General features: G+C 52.0%; 1 protein-coding gene across 6 annotated transcripts in view; it reads right to left on the reverse strand.

Moving 5' to 3' along the window:
- The window catches only part of VAV2 (vav guanine nucleotide exchange factor 2), a 120,857-nt gene that overhangs the window by 37,685 nt on the left and 70,896 nt on the right, over nt 1-12,276 (reverse strand). For all 6 annotated transcript variants that reach the window (XM_035341871.1, XM_035341872.1, XM_035341870.1 and 3 more), the window contains exon 3: nt 5,736-5,794. In XM_035341871.1, the coding sequence (XP_035197762.1) occupies nt 5,736-5,794 (59 nt within the window). The remainder of the gene's footprint in view (nt 1-5,735; nt 5,795-12,276) is intronic.

Genomic DNA, 12,276 nt, shown 5'->3' on the forward strand with positions numbered 1-12,276 from the left:
TTGGATCTGCTGAGCCTGAAAGCCCTCTGCACGCCTGGGGAAAGCTCTGAATTTCAGAGCAGCCTTCCCCACACCAGCCCATGTGCTGACACCAACCAGGGGAGAAGGCTGTGGGCGCTCTGCGTCGCACCCAGAGGTGGGAGGCGAGGCAGGGAGGGACCCCGAGGGAAGCTCAGCACCTTCCAGGCAACGAGCCGTGGCCCAAAAAGCCAGCAAGCCCCAGATCTGACCACTAAGCCGAGCTGTGCGCTTCAGGGCTCTACCTTCATTATGCAAGGCCGCTGGTGAGGACGGGGAGAGGGAAATTGCCTTTGCTTCCATTAGCGGATGCTTACGGGGTGACCTCAGCACCTCCCCGGCCTACAAAGCGGGCGCGCAGGAAAACGTCAGTGAGATTTTTCAGGCTCTCTTAGGAGCGAGCCTGCGAGGATGCACACTTGCCAAAATAAATGTGCTGAAAATGACTTAGCCGGGAGAAATCTGCTCTGAGCCAAGGGTCCTGACAGTGTACAAATGGGGCTTTCGGTCACTCCTAGAGAAGGTCTGTCCATGTCAAAGGAAGCCATCTCCACTTGACCCCACGACTGCAAGGTCTGTGGCTGAACCTCTGTAGTTTTGTGCTGGTCAGGCCTGATGCTCAGCAAGGCAGATGTGTACTAGGAGCCCCACGACAGGTATGGATGGTTTCTATCAGCTCGGGTAACGCAGGATTTTATGCTGTGTCCCACTCCCAGACTCCCCCAGGCACAAGAACATGCTGCTCAGCAACCGCATGCAATTTTCAGGACATGGATTCCTTACACAGCCTTCAAAATCCATTTTATAGCAACACTTAAAGTGAGCACAACGGATACACAACAGCAGTAAAAAATATAATGGGCAGAGCGCAATCACAGGGAGCGTGCTGGCGATGAATAAAACAGCCCTTGTAAAAGCAGCTGTACAGAAGAAGAGGTCTGGAACTACCTTCCCACCAGAGTCTGCCTGAAGACACTCCAGGACTTAATCATTAGCGACTTTAATTGCTTGCCTTTTTCACACACGGCTGGATCTGCCTCCTGCATTGAGCTACCATCCCCGGGGTGGGGGGCCCACAGCCCAAATACAGCATCCATCGTGCTGGAGAGTCTGCAAATCCCCCAGATATTTCCACTACTCCCCTTCTCTCCCCCAGGACAGCCAGGGGAATGTCTCCTTGACCAGCTATGTCTGAGCTTGCGCCTTCTCCTGGGCTTTGTTGGCAGGATCAGTCTCATTGCCAGGGCAGGGTTAAGGCTGAACCGGGGCTCAGACGGGGAAACGGCTCAAAGTCCTGAAACCTGAGCAAAACTCTTGGTTTAATTCTGAAACGGTGAATGAAGCGTGGAGGAGTTTCTGGATCAAACCCAGCTGATCAGTGAATTAAAGATGTTGGGAGGGAAGAGACCACTGCTGCAACATGACCTGGACAGGCCATTCCCCGTCCTACCCCAGCTCCCAGACCTGATCTCTGCTGGCCTCATGGAAAGCATCTTCATTACCTTAGGAAGGCCTCTGCACCATGGAAATGAAGATGTTAAGAGTAACAGATTTGGACTTAGAGCATGGTCAGCACCTCCCAACAGCCCCTGCATCACCCCCAGGATGATTTAATTGAGCGAGGGTCCCGCAGGCAGTGCCGGGCTGAGCAGCTCCAGGCTGCCAGAGCATCTCCGGCACCCTCTGCCCCTTCTGTTTGGGCAGGGAGGGCATTGCCGTGCCTACAGCAGCATTACAGCCCCACAAACAGCACAGGCAGGATGCTGATGGCTCTCCCTTCCCAGCCCCTACACACATCCTGATATTATTGGCAAGCCATTAAGCACAGAAACTCTGGGGATGATAAGGCCGCAAACCTCACTTTAGGCACGGCGGTCTGTTTTCATAGTTTACCTGGCCGAAACCGAGCAGTGCTGAGCCTCGTCAGCAGGGCAGGGGATTTGCAGACAAAGCAGGGAGGTTGGGAAATCTTTGGGTTAAATCCCTGCTGACGGCAGGATGCTGAGACCTGCTCCTGCAGCCTCGCATCGCACCACACCCAGCTGGCTCAACACCAACAGCCACCAACAGCCTGGGATTTCAGGGGGTGCTACATGCAGGGAGGTTACATGCCCAGAGACATGGCATTTTGGCTTCTACCTATTTATTTGCTCAAATACAAATAATTTTTTTGGCAGGCTGGCCTCGCTGTGTTTGTCTTGCCTTTGCAAGTAAAGCCTTGCAAGTAAACAAACAAACAAAAAAATCCCTATGATTTATTTGTCCGACAAACGTGCTTCCAGGTGGCTGCACCACTCCACTCTCCTGGGGGGAGCCCACACACAGCCATCCTCTTCCTCCCCTTCATCCCCCCTGCACAGCCAAAGCACCGCCGCCGCGCCCGCTGCAGACCCCATCTGCTTGACAAATGCTGATTTACCCCTCCTCCCCATTTGCAAATGTTTTTAAATCTATTTTATTAATCGCCGTGCCTTCTGAAGAAAGTCACTTAGAGGCTCGGTTCATATCTAAAGGATTTGCTTAGATTAAGGACCTCGGTAAAAGGCCTTTGAGCACGCGAACCCCTTCCCGTTCTCAGATGGCTTCCCTGCGCACGCATTAAAAATGCATGCAGGCAGCATGAGCCAATATTCCTTAACCTCCTGCTTTGCTTGCAAAACTCCACTTCCAGGAAAAACACGCATCTCGGGGAGATGAAAACACCCGGCCCCCCTCCCACAGCTCACACTCAGCCCCAGGAGCTCGCCAGCACCAGGTGCAGGCAGCCGGGGCCGGGCGTGCCATGGGCAATGGGGAGCAACCAGGGCTATGGCAGGAGAGGCTTCGAGAAACCCAGCTTTGAGAAGAAAACCCTGGTTTATTTATTGGGATCTGCAGCAAGAAGTCCTGCTGTCCTCCTGAGAGCTGAGAGTTTGCTTGAGAAATCTCAGAGGGGAGGTTTTTGGGGAAAACCAAAACACACAAATCTCAGGGATTTGCCCAGAGCCATGTCCAGCACCTGGGGCAGAGCCAGGATCCGAACACAGTGGTGTGCATCCCCCTTCCTTCAGTGCACTTCTTTCTCCACAGAAATGCCTTTCTGCTCTCTGATGGACTCGACAGAAAATGTGCCCTTTTCTAGGAGACACCAACGAGCCTCTCATCACTCAGGGGCTTCTTATGCACAGGGCTCTATCCAAAAGTGATGCAGGTGTGCAGCAGCCAGCGGTGGCCCTTGGGACTACACGCTGCTTGAATTAGTGGGAAACCAGAGCATCCGTGCTGTTTGCACCAACAGCCTTGTGCAAGGGCAACCACATCTCTATTTTAGCCTTCCAGGAGTTCAGTCAGCGATGCCACATGCTGAAAGGTGCCACTGCTTTGCAGGGGACTTCTGAAACCTTCAGCTGAGAGCAGAGCAGAGCAGGGCAGACCAGGAGACGTGCCGCCTGGGCTGCAGCCACCCTGGATTAAGTCCAGCCCTTGCAGAGCACTGCAAACAGCACATTGCACTCACGCTTGTTTTTTTTGCCATGTTCTGCTGCTTGTAGCTTGTTCCTCGGAAGAAACACTCTGTCATCTCCACATAGCTATCCTGATAGCTATCTGATTTACTCTGCAAAACAGGCTTTCTCTGGCAAGGTTCATGAATCCAGAAATTATTAGCCAGAAAGACTTACATTTTCTTCACCGAATAGCAGAGAAGATTGATTTTTATTTTCCTACCCTGCATGCCATAGAACTTATTTAAGGACAAGTAATGGGCTGGTGGATTTATTTCGTTCTTAATTTGCCTGGTCCTGAAGCCCTAGACCTAAAATACAGACCCCCATCCGTGCTGTGGGGCTGAAGACCACACAACCCATACACAATCCTAATAGCACAGCGTTTACCATGACTTTTTGAGCACCGTGCCTTAAGCCAACGAGATTTTTCCTATTTATTCCAATGGCAGCATCTCCCCCGAGGGAAAGCAAATGAACCCAGTGAGCAGTCCCCTCGGGGAGCTGGGGCTGCTGTTGACTTTCAGCAGATTCTCCCAGATTGACCGAATTCCCCCATATTGACCAAATTCCCCCAGACTGACTGAATTCATCTGAGATCAGCTTTGCGCCACAGTTCGGGTGATGGTGCAGCAAGAAATCAGCTAGTTTGAAATAAAAAAAAACTGGCAGCAATGGGCAAAACGAGGGCTCTGGCACCGCAGGGGACAGCGGTGATGGGAAGAGACATCCCCGTGGGGGGATTTTCGGGCTGAAGGGAGGGAGAGCATTTTCTGTCCCTACAATGGGGAGGAGGAGCAGGGTTAATACGCAGGGAAAACAGAGTTACACACAAAGCCCCACTAAGCTCTCAGCTATTCTTGTGTAATTGCGGTGCCAAAAGGCTTCCAAGATAAGGGATTTTAGTGGGGCCTGTAAATGCTGGTTGTAAAATGAATGCGAAAAATCAGCATATCCACAAGATGCCTGCATCCCGAGCAGCAAACCAACCTTCCCCAGGACTCTGGGTTATCTTTAATAATAAATAGCCCCTAACTTAGAGCACGCCTTTATCCCTCCATGTGCTTTACTTCGCTCCCCGAATCTCCCCCCGCTCCGGGTGGGATCTGTCAGGTTTGGATTTAACAGATGGGAAGACTCAGAGTTTGTTTTACACGTGAAAAGCTGTTCCCCTCCAGCAATATCAGTGCAGTCAAGGCAGGAAAAATAAAGCACGATGTTAAGAAAATAAAGTTCAGGCCGTAAAAATCGTGGTGTGGGGTGGCTGGCATGGGCGGCAAGGCTAGGAGAAAAAGGGGGGCTTCATCCAGTCCTAAACCCCACCGCCGGCCCCACAGTTTGGGGCTGACCCCAAGATGCAGCCACAGACCCATGTCAGCTACACCCTGACCAGAACAGCAGCAAAACAAGATCTGGGGAAAAAAAACAAGTGTTTTACAGCTTGGGGCATAGGGAAGGGAGGGGAAAGGAAAAAAAAAACAACTACCAATTAAAAAAGAAGGGAGGAAAGGTTCTTCAGGCTGAGAACTCTTCCCAGTAGTATCTCAGCCTAATGAGCAGACGTTGTCTGATTAATAATATAAATGCACACAAACAAGGGAACCAATTGCCAACAAATTGCACTGAACTGAACAACGGCGCGGGTCAGAGCTCTGCTGGATGGGGGCATTTGCTTTTCTAAAGCCCTTCTCCAGGGCTCCAGGCAGGAGCAGCCGGGGCAGCAGGGCAGAGATCTCCCTGCGGCCAGGCCATTTATTTACCCCCATCACACAGACAGCCTTTCTCCACCCCAGGAAGAGATTTCCCAGCTGCTGGCGAATCCAGGTCACTTCTGCAGCTCCTGACAGCGCCAGGTCCCTGGGAGGACAGCGGGTGCGAGCCCAGGGGACAGGGACACAGGGTGGCAAGGGAGGGAAAGGGCATTTCTGACCTCCTGGGACACGGGGATCTGCTTGGCAGCAGCAGAGGAGACCAGAGCAAAGCCTCCATCACCGCAAACTCAGCCCCACCCTGCTTCCCTCCCCGGTGCATTACATACTCGTGGCTTTTTCACTTCATTTTTTTTCTTTGTAAACTATTCCTGAGCAGCTGGCATGATGCTTTTACATCCTCAGTGTCTGCTTAACCCTAATTTACCCCAGGCATATCAATGCTTCTAGAGAGCCTGATGTGATTAAGTGCTATGAGTATATATAGAGATACAACATTTAAAGCATCACATTGAAGGGATCTTACCTAATTCCTTTGGTTTGAGCAATACTGTGGAAGGAGAGTCTGGATACTGCCGAGATCACCTGGAAATGAGAGAAAAAAAAATCCTGGTGTGCTTATTGAAGACAGAGGAAGGCAGGAGGGCACCTGAGGACCTGCAGCATGATATTTGGGCGTGAGCTTTCTGCTCCCACAGCCATCCACTGGAATGGATGTGCTCCAGCTCCCCCATCAGTGCCACATCACCGTCAGGGCTCGCAGGATACTGTCAGAGCAAACACCGCTTCTGCTTTTACCACTGAGCATAAAAGACCCTTAACCTTCAGCTATAAAGATGCACATTCAGCAGCGTCACCCAAGGAAACTCCGTCCTGCAGCTCCTGTGGTACCGCCAGACCTGCTCCAATGGGTTTCATGCAGCACTGAGAACCACTGGGGAAAAAAATGTCCCCAGCTCTCCATTGGGCAGATGAAGTCAAACACCACAGACATTTGGAGCTGCCCTGCACCCAACCCAGCCGCAGGGCCCCGTTAATGTTTCCTGTAGGGTTGGCACGAGCCCTGGCAGAGGGATGCCACCTCCAGAGCAGCCAGCCGGGTGTGCACGTGCCCTAAGTAAGTGCCTGACTTATCTCCTGGGACTGCTGGTGTACTCAGAGCCTCTCTCCCTCCTGCACAATTACCCCAAAACGCCAAGCAGAGTCAGATCTCGGACCCCCCCCCATGCAAATCCTTCCCTCGGTGCGCAAACCCCAAGCTCACTCTGGGGGACGCACACACACGGATCCACGGGATGCCCGTGAGCTCCTCCATGTGTGGCAGAACCAATTCTTCATGCTCCAAACCTTTCTCCTTCTCCCCACATTTTGTGACTTTGAGCTCATGACTTGCCCTCCTCCCCACTTTTGTATCTCATTCTGTGACTTTCAGCTCATGACTTGCTCCAGGACTGTTTCTTGCAGCTCTGCTGTGAATGCCAGCCCGGCGCTTGGCACCGCTCAGCGGGGACCTGGTGGCTTTTGGCCTCTGGTCCCCACGCTCGGACCCAAAGCCAGAGCAGCAACAAAGGAGCAGCCACAGGCTGGCATTTCGCAGCCGACTTCCATTCGGAGAACAGAGATGCTGAATTATTCAACGAGGCAAATGAGAAGCTGTGAATGGCAAAACTTGGCCAAGTTTCTCCCTGGTATAAAATGTCCCCGATGGGTGTCTGGCACAGAGAGGAGCCGCAGAGCAAGAGGGGATTTTCTTCTCACCTCAGAGCCTTTATCGTCCCCTGTATGATACTTCTGACAAAACAGAGCATTACCAAAGCATCCTTCCACTTTTATTTATTTATTTATTTAAATAAGATGCTACCCCTGACAGTTCCCTCTAATCAGAAGATATGGATAAGGGATTTTTTTAATTAGACAAAACTTCATTTTTGCTACGGTTGTCATGAGCCCATTTTGGCCTATTTCTCACTCTCGGGAGCCCATCTGGCTGGCAATCAGGACACCATCCCCGCCTGCCTGCTTTTTGCAGCGATGCCCCGGAGCCACTGACCATAATTACTGTGCAACCAGAAGAGGAGCCGTAACGCTCCTCGAGCAGAAGTGTAGTCCCACAAATGTAAATGCAGCGAAGTTCCCCATTTTACTGTAATCTAACAAAAAAGAAGCATGGGCAAAGGTTGAACTCCTCTGCACAAAGTGCTTTGGCCACGTGCTCTGTGGCCAGCACGCTGCAGGCGCCTGCCAGATTTCCACCTCTGTCCTGGGGGGCACCGAGCCAGCCCGGCTCTCCCGGTCCCTCTCACAGCCCTGTCTTGGCCAGCTCTTGTTTGCTCTGGCTTTGGGAAGTGTCAAGCAAAGATATGACTTCTGGTAACATCGCCCTTCAAACAGCAAATCTAAATGTTAAAGCATAACCAGGAGTCAAAGAAATCAGGTCTCACTCCCCAAATTGTCAGCAACCTAAAAGACCGCTCCGGCTGTTTTATTAAACCCCTGAGCCTCAGCATCCCCCTTCTACAAGCTGCCAGCTGGTGGGACCACAAGGGGCTGGAGGCACCGTGCGGCCCCAGGGACGTCCCCTCCTGAGCGGGTGAGTCTCTTCTGCCCTCTGTTATTAGGCACACACAGCACAGAGATCAGTTTATGAGTCAGCTACGACGAGGGTTTGACTTCCAGGGAAATCTAAAAGAAGCACGCTGCTCTCCACGCCAGGGCTTTTTGCTTTGTTCTCGCACGAAACCCCCACGTCTCTGAGCATCCTGGCACATCAAAGCCCGGGACCTGTTCCGGATGCGCCTGCCTGTGATCAGGCTCCAAATCCACGCTCGGGTACGCAGTGAAGCGACCCACTTTCTAAGAAGGATCGGGTACAAAGAAGCCGTACACCTACAAAAACAAGAGCGAGCAGTGACTGTCCGGCACCAGGCAGGGTTTTTCCAAGGAGGAATTTATTGTTTTTTTGCTAAGGAGGAGCTGGGGGTGAGGAAAGCCCCGCACAACCCGGGCTCCTGTGCCAGCCCCAGCCAGGGAAGCACGAAGCGTGCGTTTAAGAACAAGTATTCCTTTCAATTTCAACTGGATTAAACAGCATTCTTAAAAGCAAGTAAATCCTTAAGTGTTTGCTAAACTGTGTCATTTTCCCCATAAAGCAGGTTCTTATGTGCTGAGAAACGCCGTAATACTTCCTGCCACTCCCGGCTATCGTTTTATGTTAGGCAGGGCAGGAACTGCTTCGTTATGCAGCCAAGCAGCGGTTGGCACAAGGGGTCCCTGATCTCATCCGAGGCTTAGTTGCTCCTGCAGTTCTAGGACATATTAATGCAGCTAATACAGACATGACACTAAGTGGAATTACAGTTCGCCGGTTATTTATACCTCCCCTTTCCCTTAAGGCAGACTGGAAACGCAGAAGCTTTGTTTCCCGAGGCAGACAGCACGCCCCCGGACTCCTTATCAGCTCCCCGATGATTTATGCCAATTACTTCACACGTTCAGACCTTCAGGTAACCCCACTGCTCAAACCTACGAAGCCAGTTTTGAGGCTGCAGCATCCTGAAAGTGCTACAGGAGCACACCAGGAGCCGTGAGCAACAATTTCTGAATGTACAGCTCTCCCCTGGATTGTGCTGGAGAGGGCTCCAGCAACCAAGCCCGCGGCACAGCCCGGTGCCGTGCCCCATCCCGCAGCCCAGGGGAAAGCCCCGTGCCCGGTACCGGCAGGGGGTGGGTTTTGCAGAGTCATTTCTACACTCTGCTTGGGAAAAACACACTTGTATGGGCGAGTTTGTCTACTGGGAGGAGGCGGGCTGTGGGCTTAAATAAGGTGTCATGCAGGTTCTTATTATTACTACTTCTTCGTCCAGTTCTCAGCGGAACTTCCTCCAAGAAAACCGCGCTCAACACGCACGTGTTGACATAAAAGCTAGGTCTAAGCTGACAACAAGATGCCAGGAACGGAGCTCTGGAGGTACAAAGTGCAGGCAGAGGTACCCGTAACCCACAGGCTGGTTCCAGCAGCTGACCTGCAGGGGTTGGGAAATTCCTGGTGGTTTCCCCAGGCAGGGTGAGGGACGCTCTCTGCATTCCTGACATTCCAGCTCTCCTCCAGTTTTCTGCCATGAGCTAAACCAAACAATCCAGCTGGTCATTTACCCACCCCGTGCCCCGTGGTACATGAGCCTGGCTGTGGATCAGCCCAAGCAGGCAGGCAGCGGGAGGGCCAGGGACACGGCTTCAGAGCCTGAGCATCAGAGGCCTCACGGAGAGCCTCATTATCAAAAGGCACCGAGTTCTGTGCTTCCAGAAACAAAAGTAGGTCTCAGACCAGGTTCCTCAAATTCACTGGTCACTTTGCAAGGACCTTGGCTGAGCAAAGAAATGGGATTTTTGCAAACAAACAAACAAAACAGCAAAAGCCCCGCACCGTAAGAAAACCACTGATTTTCATCTTTTTCTCTGCCAATGCTCCCTTTTAGGAATTACGGATTTAAAAATAAACTAAAACAAAACAAAAAATAAATTAATATGCTTTCTGCTCTTCTATTTCCTCCAGCATTGTTTATTTCTAGCGGTATCTCTGCGCATCTAGAAAACTAAAATAAACTCTCGTTATTTGCAAAAACAACCCGAGGCAGCTGGGCTGGAATACGCTTTGCATACGAGGAACTCCCTAACCCTGCAGTTAGGAGCAAGCTGCAGGGGCTGGAGCCAGGCTCGTGGCTTGTGCAGACCCTAGCGAGGTCGTTGTGCATTCCCAGAACAAGAGGATTTGCTTTGCAGCAAGGCAGGAGCTCAGCACAGCGGCGATAAGCCTGGGCAGAACCCTTGATGTTTCCACCTCTGTGCACGTGCTTCTTGGGGGGAAGGTGGTTTCAGAGCCTGAAATCACATGGAATGATTTGACACCTGAACTCAGGAAGGGCAAATAAAATAGAGTAAAACATTAAAAAAAAAATAAAAAAATATCCTCAGACCAAATCCCTCGCCTCAGTGTGGATGGGAAGCAGACCCCAAACTTGGATACGAGCTGGCTAAATTAGTTCTGAGCTGGATAATAGCATCCAACAGCAACACCAGCAACGTGAAGAGGTGCAGGGACAAGGCTGCCAAACCAAAGCAGCCGTGAGATTGCTGCGAGGTGCCAGCAGGACGTGCCCCAGACAGCTCCAGTTTGTGGTGCTGGTGGCAATGGTCACTGCACACCTTTGCTCACCCACCTGCCGAGGAACATCGCTGCACACCCGGGGCTCAGCACCCACCCCAGCACCTCCCACGCGGCTCCATGTGCACACCAGGGGTCACAGCCAAGGCAGGATATTTGCAAACCAAAGTTTTTCCCATCACTGCCTTTTTGCATGCGCCTCTCCCATGACTAACACCTCGGGGAACCCAGCCCCGCGTCCTGCAGCGCTCTGTGCGCCCCAGAGCATGTGAGCCAGCCCCAAATGCACAGCTAAAACACAACCTGCTTACCCTGGATCCATTATTTACGCTCTGCATGCTATTGCACAGCACCTATAAGGCCCGACAAGCACAGCAGACATTAAACCTACAGCTGGTGTCTGCTTGAGCATCCCACAGATGTCGCAGGGAATTCCTTGCACTAACATCTCTGGGTGCAGCCCTGTCCAGCACTGAGAGCACTGCTCCGTATCACTAAGGCAGGACAGGACCTCCAGGTGTGCGGCTCCCCTGACCTCTCAAAGCTGTGCGTGCAGCATTAAGGGCCGTTTTCAAGTCGTAAATACAGTCCTAAAGCCCAGATGCTGCTTAGGAGGAGAGCTCGCAGGGGATGCTGACACCACCAGCCACACGGTGAGCTGGATTGCTAACCAGGCACCCAGTCTGCACGCTGGGAGCAGGATCTGCAGGCACAAGCTGGATTTTGCTTCCAAAATTCACCAAGGACAGCCAGATGTACAGGGCTCCTTCATTTTCTAACAGGAATCTCGATCAGGAGGGTAGCAACGGGTTAAAACAATCTCAAGTGAGCATCTGACACAGATTGTCCCCGAGACCTCTTAGCCACAGCTCAGAGCGCCCGTGTCAGGCTGCGTTATGGTCACAGGGACAAGCGATTACACCTCTCAGGATAATGAGGTTAAGCCCCCTAACAGCAGTGCCTCGTCAGAGATGCGCTTTCCAGATGAAAGCATCTTTACCCAAACCCACAGCTCCGAGGAGGAGGCAGGAGGAACGCACACCAAAGGTCTGCGTTATTTCCTTGCGAAGCAGCAGGGGAGGGGCTCCATCAGAAAAGGGCACCTGCGTAGGTGTAATTAAAAATAAAGGGCTTGAGTGTGTACGGGGCTTTTACAGCCCTCACCAGAGAGGTCCAGGAGGCCATCCCGAGGCGATCAGCAGCGCTCCGCTGGGTGTGCGGGCACGGAGTGTGTATTTGCTCAGCTGGTCCTTTGAAAAAAGGGTTATTTAACCCAGCATTATGCCACATTAAGCCCACGATTTGCCCACGTTAAGTGTTGGGGATGCAAATATGATTTCGTCAAAGTCACTGGCCAAGTCTCTGATTTCCAGTGGGAACAGGTCTTGTATCATTCCAGCATGCCTAGTTTGAGGAATTTGGGGCCAGCGTATTGTGTGCTGTTGTCCAGCCTTACAACAGTGGGCAGGCATTGCAAAAATAAATATATCTCCTGACAAGGAGGAGAAAAGAGGAACTCAGGTGGATTTATAGCTAATGGTAGAAAAGCTCTGCACTGTACCACGCTGTCAGAAGCTTCCCAGACACATACAGCCCCTTTCCCATATTTATGACACCGATTTGTCTTTCCCTGTCACACAGTATTGGAGCAATCACCTCTTAGTGCCTGGTCCCTAAGGCCATAAGGAGGCACCTCGGTTCCTTTTGTAATAGGGATGTCCCCATCCCAGAGCCAACCCACCGAGCCAGGACCAGCACAGAGCAGGTCCCTCGCCTCCCCGGGACACAGAAATGATGCAAAAGCAGGAGAGGGCAAGAGCAAGGCAGCCCGACACGAAGTACCAAGAGCTGCAGCTGGATGCGCCGTGCAGCTCCCCACCACCCCCAGGCATGGAAATCCATGTCC

The sequence above is a fragment of the Oxyura jamaicensis genome, chromosome 17 (assembly GCF_011077185.1).
Source record: "Oxyura jamaicensis isolate SHBP4307 breed ruddy duck chromosome 17, BPBGC_Ojam_1.0, whole genome shotgun sequence".
Taxonomy (NCBI): Eukaryota; Metazoa; Chordata; class Aves; order Anseriformes; family Anatidae; genus Oxyura; species Oxyura jamaicensis.